The sequence below is a fragment of the Cucurbita pepo genome, chromosome LG14 (genome assembly GCF_002806865.2).
Source record: "Cucurbita pepo subsp. pepo cultivar mu-cu-16 chromosome LG14, ASM280686v2, whole genome shotgun sequence".
Lineage (NCBI taxonomy): Eukaryota > Viridiplantae > Streptophyta > Magnoliopsida > Cucurbitales > Cucurbitaceae > Cucurbita > Cucurbita pepo.
In genome coordinates, this window is record NC_036651.1 from 3959657 (window position 1) to 3968436 (window position 8780).

Consider the following 8780-nt stretch of genomic DNA (forward strand, 5'->3'; position numbering starts at 1 on the left):
ACTTAAACTTGTGCGGTTATCTATTAAATTATACTATAACTATACAAAATTAAGGGGCTTATCAATTTAGTGTTGAATTATCAATCGAAATTTTTGTTTCCTAACAAAGAGCAATTAAATAAATTGGCACCAAATTAAATTGAATTTAATATGATACGAAAATAAAGGTGGACTGTTCTAGAAAAATAATAATCCTCCAAAGACCATATTTGGAAATTAAAAAATTCAATGGAAATTCAAAAATTAAAAAATTCAATGGAAATTCAAAAAATAAAAGGTGGGCCAAAGACAAGAATCTGGGCTGGGACGCTATATATAGGGTTTTCATCGGTCCATTCAGCCCTACTCCTACGCTCCACCGCTTCACCGATTCCTCTCTCCCGCCATGGCCATGGAGCTCTCTGCATCCCGACCCATTTCTAACCTACCACTTTTCTCTACTGTTCTCGCCGGAAACCCGCAGCTCCGTCCGAGGCACTCTCTTCCTCTCAGAATCGCCATAGTCTCCCGCTCTACTCGTAGCCTTCACTTCCGTATGTTCTCCGTTCATTACATTCTCAGTGTGCCATTCAAAACATTCCCTTAGGTTGTATTGTGGTGTTCTCTACTTTTTAGTTGAATTTCTGTGTGTCGTTTGTGGTTTTTTCATTTTCTTGATTGATTGCTTTATGCTTTTCTTTGCTTTGTCCGCACTGTTCTTTATCGATTCTTCTGGTATAACGATGAGCTGATTAGCCATTTCGTTTGGATGTTGGGGGAATGTTACATGCATGTGAATTTTGAAGAGTTTTCTTTTTCTCCATTCGTTCCTAGGATGTCGTCCTTTTTCTGTTTCGTTGCCAAGAGCAGCAGCCTCTGATGATTCAAATGGTTATCGACCATTCATTACTGAAGAACGGGATGGTGCGATAATCTTGGAAGATTCTCCTGCTGAGAAGCTCCCATCCGACGAAATGGCGTCATCAGAAGAACCAGTTGAGGGTGCGCAAGAACAGGCGTTCGATTTATGGAACGGTCTTCAAGTAAGGGCTTATATTGAAGCCATGTGAATTGTAATTTATCATGAATTTTTTCAATATAAATGTGTTAAATCCGTTAGTAAAATGCTTAAAGCCGTCTCCTATTTTTTTTTTAAAAATTCAACAACAGAATGATTCAACTTCAAAGCTACTTGGTATTTGAATATGTTGGTTGTTTATTTATTTATTTGCTTTCAACATCTTTCCGTGGCTTAGGCTATGGCTAGATCCCACTGTTCAATGCCTTTTGTATCTTTGACAATTGTGTGTGTGTGTGTGTGTCATTACTTGAGTAATCGGGGTTTTCTTTTATTACAATTTTTGGATGGCTTCTGCCATTTTTTTAATACAAAAATAGAAATGTTTTGGGTTTTTGCCTTCTATTTTTTCAGAGTTAGTTGCAGTGATGATATCATCAAACTTGATAGCATATACCAGTGCTACATGATAGGTCGACAAGTATGTCGACCTGAGCGGTTAATCGAGCAACCTAACTTCACTTACTGGTTTTCATCGTTGAATTTCTTTATCTTCAAAATTTCAAACTTTTGTTTTGTTGATTTTTCCCTATTTGCATGAATTATGTCCGAGTTTTCCCTATTTGCATGAATTATGTCTTAATGTGCTCTGAGGGTTTCTGATAGATTCATATAATGTGCCTCTGAGGAACAAGTTTCTCATATTGTGTCTTAAATGTACTGAGGTTTTCATTTTTGGTTGCGATTACTTTTGCTTGCAGTTCGAGTCTGTTGATGTATACAATCTTATCCTATATGGTTCTGGTGCTTTTTTGGGCCTTTGGTTGGTTTCAGCCATTGTTGGTGCTATTGATTCCATCCCAGTGGTGAGTAGTTCTTACATTAATCTCTGTTAGAGTTTATATTTCCTTAGAACTGCAATTTTAGGGGGTCCATTGGTAAAGTTCTTTTTCATATGAATTTTTAACCGTCGAGTCTTGTAATCTAGGTTCCTAAGCTGTTGGAAGTTGTGGGGCTTGGTTACACAGTATGGTTCACAGCTCGCTATTTGTTATTGAAGGTAGTTGCTTAAATTGGTTTGTTTTGAGATCCTGCATTTCCTCCAAATGTGTGATAAATGAGCAAATTTCTCTTGTTTTTGACCTTTCAGGAAAGTAGAGATGAATTGGCTGCTAAGATCGATGAGTTAAAGGACCAGGTTGTTGGTTCGGATTGACGTCGGATTTGGTTGGAAAATTTTTCCTTTTATACTTCTTATTAGGTTGTTAGTTATCTTTGCATAGATATCTTTACATCCTCTTGAATGGAAATAAGCGAATATTGCATTGATTGAGTATTGTTTTGTTTGTTTAATAGGAAAGAGAACGAGAATGATTGTAAATCTTTCACATGTTCAATAACACAAGAGTAGGCTTTTATGCAATGGGAATAAGGGATGAGAGTGATGGATTTTTCTTCTAGGAGATGGGATTTCTTATGGAGATGCTTTTTTACTATAGAGGTGGTGGAGGTAGGCAATAATCCAAGTTCATTTATTTTGTGTGTATAAACCATGAACTTGTTGAGTAATGTCTTGACTCAGCGGTTGAACTCAGATGAAACGAGTTGGTTGGAGAGAAGGTCGAAATTCTAATGTTGGTCCCTTGTTTTTTGGAAGGTTTAATCGGTTGGTCGAGTCGTGGTAGCTTTGGGAGTAAAAGTATTCAGCCTTCTATGAAACCATTTAGATGTTAGAGTTGGGTTTGTGTTCTCACCATTTCTTTTCACGTTTTCATTTCATTGAAGGGAGAGAAAATCTTCACTGTTAAGAGACGTCAAAAACAATCAAAAGTATTGGGAAAAAGATGGAAATCTGTCAAACAAGCCTCTTCCTCTGTTTCCCTTTTGACCAAATCTCTTACCTCTTGTCGGTTTGTTGTTCATGTATTGATTTTTATTTGCTTTCTTCTGTGGTTCTTTCTGAATTTGCTCTACATTTTTAGCTTCAGGGCGCACATGAACATTATTAGCCACTGAATGCTTATTCCTGCCCCACGTTTAATAGACAAATGAGCAAACTAAAAGGCAGCAAAGCAGCGTTTCTCATCCTTTTTCTTTATCCCTTTTACATGTATGTTGAAATACTAAAACAATATCAATGAATTTTCACGATTAACTCATGATGGAGGATAAAGGAAGAAGTCTATTACCAACAGTGTTCATGGCTTCACCATCGTGTTCTTGAGAGAGTCGTTGAAAATTGGACTTTATAAGATTTTATTAAAAATTGGACTTTAGATCACACTTTTTATTTATTTATTTATTTATTTATTATATGTTTGATCCCACTTTAATCTTTTCATTCTTAACATGTTATCAACTTTCTGTCTTTTATCGAATGAATTCTTAGATTATCTTTTATCGAATGAATTTCTAAGATTGAGATTGAGATGCCGAAATTGAAACTTGATAGAAACCGAAAAGAACGATTATTATTAGGCCAGCAGACAGATTATCCAGACTAGAAGTCCAAGACATCAAACAAAAATCATGCCACTTCTGAGAATCAAAGAATTATAGATTCTTGGAATAAATCTATAAAAAACTTGGAATAAATTTGAGAATGTTTTTAACACAAACATCCAATTGGTAAAAGAGTCCAACAACAAGCTTTTCCTACTCACTGTGAACATTTTACATTAGGAAAAGAAACCCAAATAATCCAAAGGAGATGAAAGTCGGGGCAAATCTTAGTGTCTAAATCAAGGCGGCGCACACAAGCTGGGGTTCACAAACTCTGCAAGAACACTACCTAAGGTCGCACTAAAATAAAATAAAATAAAAAAAAGCAAGGTCTGACCATTCTCACTCAGTTGTGTAAGGATTTTATGCAACTGCCCAGCAAAACCCATGTCAATGAGGCAATCAGCTCAGCTTCATCNTCTGACCATTCTCACTCAGTTGTGTAAGGATTTTATGCAACTGCTCAGCAAAACCCATGTCAATGAGGCAATCAGCTCAGCTTCATCAAAAACTACATATTCCACTGCGCGCGTAAGGTCTTGATCAATCCCTTAATTAGCCGAGGTAGGACTCCTCTCCCAACAATTCTCAACATTTCCTTCTTATAAAATCTTGAAATTTGGAATCATTCCTATTCAAGATTTCATGATAGACAAGCACTGGGAAATCAACCAGAATCAAAATCTACGTATTCAAAATTACAGTACACATTAGAAGCACATCTCAATCAGAAGCTGACATTCCAAGCAGAAACATAGCCCGTGGTTGACTACTAATCAAGAGGCATTCCAAACATTTTGTTGATATCATCCATGGCCTCTTTAGTAAACACTGTTGGCTCAAACAAATCACAGTCTCTTGGTTTTCTTGATGACTTTACTGGTGGCTGAGCCTGTGCAGGCTGCTCTAGATCATCATCAACAAGTATTGAGAACCCACCAAAATCATTCTGCACTTCTGGTGGATTTTCATGCTTCTTGGATCTCCTACTCCTAACAAATTCTATGGGCTTTCCAAACATGTTGTTGATATCGTCCATGGCTTCTTTCAGGTTAACTGTTGGCTCTACCAAGCCATGGTGACAAATGTTTTCCACCTCTGGCTCATTTGAAATGGCAGTACCAACAAACCTACAAACAACTGTATCTTCTCTAAACTTCGCTTCAATAGGATCTTGTACATCAGAATCGTCGTCATCGACATTTTCAGGATTGTCCACACAAGGAAACACGAACGCTTTTGAACGTGACGCCGATGCCATAGAACTTCCTACGACATATCGTGATTCGCTCAACTTTGATCCATCCTTTTCATAACTTGTGTTGCCAAGCTCGCCACCCGCTTCATCGTCCACAAAAATCATCAAAGGCGGTTGTTCGAGCTGGCATGGTTCGGTCATACTACCGTGCTGTGGCATCTGCTTTTCTAGTTCAGGTTTCTTATCAAGATTCTCGTCAACAAACACCTCAAACCCACCATTTAAGTTGCAATCATTATTGGAATGGCTTCTATGTGATCTCCTACCTACAGGAGCCATCTCTATTGGTTCAGAAAACATACTATTTATTGCATTCATTGCCTCTTTCATATTCACAGTTGGTTCCACCAAACCGTGGTGACAAGCATCTTCTGCTACAGATTTCCCATAAATAGCATTATCTACAAATTTCGCAACGACCGTGTCGTCGCTCTTAAGCATCCTGGATTCAGCTGCTGAATCTTGAGGCATCTTCTCAGTCCCATTCTGAAAAATTCCTTTGTTTTGATCCTCATTATTGTTCACCACGGCATCACCTTGATTAGAAGTGATTTTGTCAGACAGATGCCTCCTTGAAGTTTTTCCATGCTGATGCTGCAGGATGTCTGTTGTTCCTTAGAAAGCTAACTGAATTTTCCCAACAAGAGACAGAAAGTAGAGTGCATATTTACAAAAGCTCACCTGGACTTTCTTATAATTGTGTTTTTTCATGCGACGAAGAAACTGCTCATATGACCTTTGTAATTCATCAATAGGTTCAGCAAGCCTGTACAACAACCAAAACATGTCTTTCCATCTTAACTTCTTGACACTAATAGCAGGTACTTCAATACAAGATTTAATGATATTGATGCAGAGATAAAAGTTAACTACAAAAATTACAGAAGTCAGCCATGAGAATGATAAAATGTAATAATGTGGGTAGAATTCACAAAATAGAATAATCTTATCCCAAAGGAAAAGGCAAAAGGTTGAGAACAATGATAATTTTGACAAGCAAATCATGAACATATTTACTTAAAAGCTCATTCTCTTTATCAGAAAGGATTTGTTTGCGTTGAAATGACCTAGCTCAATAGAGAAAATCTGATTCATTGGGCCTTTCGATATAATCAAATAGAAAGCCCAAGGGCGCCGTATTCTAGGAGCCCAAACTATGTGATTGAAAAAATCCTCCTCTATCTATTGCGGGTCGAGGACCCCTTCTCCTTCCCCTTCTTCAAACTCCAATTTATATTGTTTATAGAGAAGTCTCTTATCAACGATAGAACAAGATCCATTTTGTATCATATCTAAGGGATTCCTGAGTTCGGACCAAAGAAGCGATGTCACAGGATCATTATCAAATTGATTGCAATCTTTTTCTATCCGTGAAGATCACAACAGAGTGCCTTCTACTTCTAATGGCCTTCTACTTTTAATAGGCCATGAGTAACACGTGTAACCCAAATTTAATATCCTTGTGAAAACTGGAAAGTTAAAACTACTGCACAAATAAAAAAGAGAGAGAACAGATATGCCTATATGAATTCTTCTGTCTCAGTTAAGCCTCATTGATTTAACAGATTTAGTCTCTACCTTGTTTCAGATGATTTCCTCTTGAGACTATCAACTAGTATTGCCCTTAGCCAAGGCTATCCAAGTTGACGAATTGTCCCGGCTTTCTTTTCTTCCAAGAGATTTGATTTTCGCAATGGGCATGGGCACGGATAATGAAACTAAAATACTAAGATTATTGAATCATAAGGTGTTATCATAATGTTTTGAAGAAAGATAAAAGCACAAAAATATTTAGTCTTTTAAACTTCCATTGAAAAATTTCGAGAAAAAGCATATGACTAAATGTAACAACTCAAGCCCACCGCTAACGGATATTGTCCGCTTTGGCTTGTTACGTATCGCCATCAGCCTCACGGTTTTAAAACGAGTCTGCTAGGGAGAGGTTTCCACACCCTTATAAGGAATGTTTCGTTCCCTTCTCCAACCGATGTGGAATCTCATAATCCACCTCTTTTGAAGGCCCAACGTCTTTGCTAACACACCGCCCGATGCCTGGTTTTGATACCATTTGTAACAGCCTAAGCCCACCACCGCTAGCAGATACTGTCCGTTTTGACCTATTAGATATCGCCGTGAGCCTTATGGTTTTAAGACACATATGTTAGGAAGAGGTTTCCATACCCTTATAAAAAATGTTTCGTTTCCCTCTCCAACAGACGTGAAATCTCACGCTAGATGTCATTCTCAACTACCTCCAATTCTCTGACAAAACCACACAATCCATTTACTATTCTGTCTCGATCACGCATCTCTAAATCATCAATTCTCAATAGACACAGATTTGAATTTGGTTCACAGAACAGGAGACAATAGCACAAAACTATACATATTAATCATATTAATCATAATATAAAGCCACACATAGCGTATAGAGGAACAAGACATGAAATAAAAATGAATTCAAACTTCCAAATAAAAAACTTACTTCTGCACTCCTAAGTGGTACATTTTATCAGCATCATCAAACTTCTTAAGCTTCTCATAGTACAGGGCGTATGCTTGGTAGAACAAAGAAGATTTACTCCCAATCCGTTTCTCTTCCATGGTTTTCAAGAGCGCTCTTGGATCATCCACATAGTCCATCTGATTATCAGGTTTGAATCCCAAAATCAACCATTATAAGCTATAAACATCAAACTCTAACTACACTATTTTTCAAAAAAAAAAAAAAAAAAAAAAAAAAAAAAAAAAAAAAAAAAAAAAANAGGAAGTGAAAAAGAAAAAAAAGAACAACCGAGATGAATTAACAAGTTACCAACTGCAACCAAACGCGAAGATACCGCAAATCGTCTCTATAACGCCGATCGGACTCGAATTTCTCGGTGCATTTCTGCAAGAATCGAGGAAGCTTATCGTTCAAAACGTGAGTAGGCAACGAGTCTTTCATTTTCCGAATCCCTCTGCAAGAAAATGGCAAGGAATAAGGTGTGAGAGACAAAGAAGAAGCAGAGAAATGGGAGTGTGATTTGTTGAGGGCATACCGGAGCCATGGAAGCAGAGGGTCTTTGCCAGAGTATGACTTAATGTCTGAAATCAAAGAAGAGAATAGGTCGTTGCCGGCCATGGCCATTAAGCATACACTGTGAAGCAGAGCAGTGAGCAGAGATGAAAATGGCGGTACAACAAAATCAAATTGATTCGATTCCTTCCCTTTCCCTTCTGGATTGATTTCCTGGACCCGCTCTCGCCATGGCCCATGCTTGAGGTGGACGAGAAGCAAAGGAAATTGGGCTCAAGACTCATGGACTAGGCCCATCTCTCCGCCCTTTCTTGACAAACTCGAACTAAATTCACCGTTTGTAGGTTGGCGGCATGCTTAACACATGCAAGTCCGACAAAAAGTGGTGTCTCAAGTAGCAGACGGGTGAATAACGCATAAGAACCTGCCCTTGGAAGGGGGACAACAGCTACTAATACCTCGTACGTTGAGAAGCAAAAGGAGGAATCCACCCGAACAGGGGCTTGCGTCTGATTAGCTAGTTGGTGAGTCAATAGCTTACCAAGACAATGATCAGTAACTGGTTCGAGAAAATGATCAATCACACTGGGACTGGAGCATACGGACTAGACTCCTACGGAAAGCAACAATGAGAAATTTTTCTCAATGGGCAAAAGTCTAATGAAACAATGATGCCTGAAATTAAAAGTTTAGATATCTATCCGACATTTTTTAAATTTATAAATAACTTAAATTGTAATAGGGTGGATGGTTAATATTTTATATATATTTTTTCTCTATTTTTTCTCCAAATTTTAAAATTAAAAAATTATTTATAAAAAAAACCATTAGAATTGTAAAATAATTTCCTCACGTGGGTGAGCTAACTCCAAAAACCCGTCCTTAGTTCAGATTGTGGGCTGCTACGCACCCGCATGAAGCCAGAATCGCTAGTAATCGCCAGTTAGCTATACGACGGTGAATTCATTCCCGGTCTTGTACACACTATGGGAGCTAGCCATGCC

The 8780-nt window shown here is 37.9% G+C and overlaps 2 protein-coding genes and 1 non-coding gene across 5 annotated transcripts; 2 read left to right on the forward strand and 1 right to left on the reverse strand.

Annotated features, from left to right (window-relative positions):
- Positions 1-330: 330 nt before the first annotated feature.
- On the forward strand, positions 331-2942 carry LOC111809736 (protein CURVATURE THYLAKOID 1D, chloroplastic-like). 3 transcript variants are annotated; one of them, XR_002817292.1, is made up of 7 exons: positions 331-533; positions 814-1022; positions 1759-1863; positions 1986-2057; positions 2148-2224; positions 2354-2507; positions 2655-2942. XR_002817292.1 is itself a non-coding variant. In XM_023696137.1 (6 exons), exons 1-5 carry the CDS (start codon positions 386-388, stop codon positions 2211-2213), a joined length of 600 nt encoding a protein of 199 aa, XP_023551905.1. In that variant the 5' UTR covers positions 331-385; the 3' UTR covers positions 2214-2224; positions 2655-2942. The 3 variants fall into 3 exon arrangements, 2 of the variants coding, with proteins under 2 accessions (XP_023551905.1, XP_023551904.1); XM_023696137.1 differs by lacking the exon at positions 2354-2507; XM_023696136.1 differs by lacking the exon at positions 2655-2942 and having other exon boundaries at positions 2148-2457.
- On the forward strand, positions 1418-1508 carry LOC111810970. Its single transcript, XR_002817485.1, has one exon. It is a non-coding gene; the product is annotated as a small nucleolar RNA snoR128 (small nucleolar RNA).
- A 978-nt stretch (positions 2943-3920) lies between the features above and the next one.
- Positions 3921-8100, reverse strand: LOC111809814. The gene is made up of 5 exons (XM_023696249.1): positions 7799-8100; positions 7573-7717; positions 7243-7400; positions 5439-5523; positions 3921-5351 (listed from the first exon to the last, which is right to left on the reverse strand). Exons 1-5 carry the CDS (start codon positions 7885-7887, stop codon positions 4272-4274), a joined length of 1557 nt encoding a protein of 518 aa, XP_023552017.1. The 5' UTR covers positions 7888-8100; the 3' UTR covers positions 3921-4271.
- Positions 8101-8780: the final 680 nt, after the last annotated feature.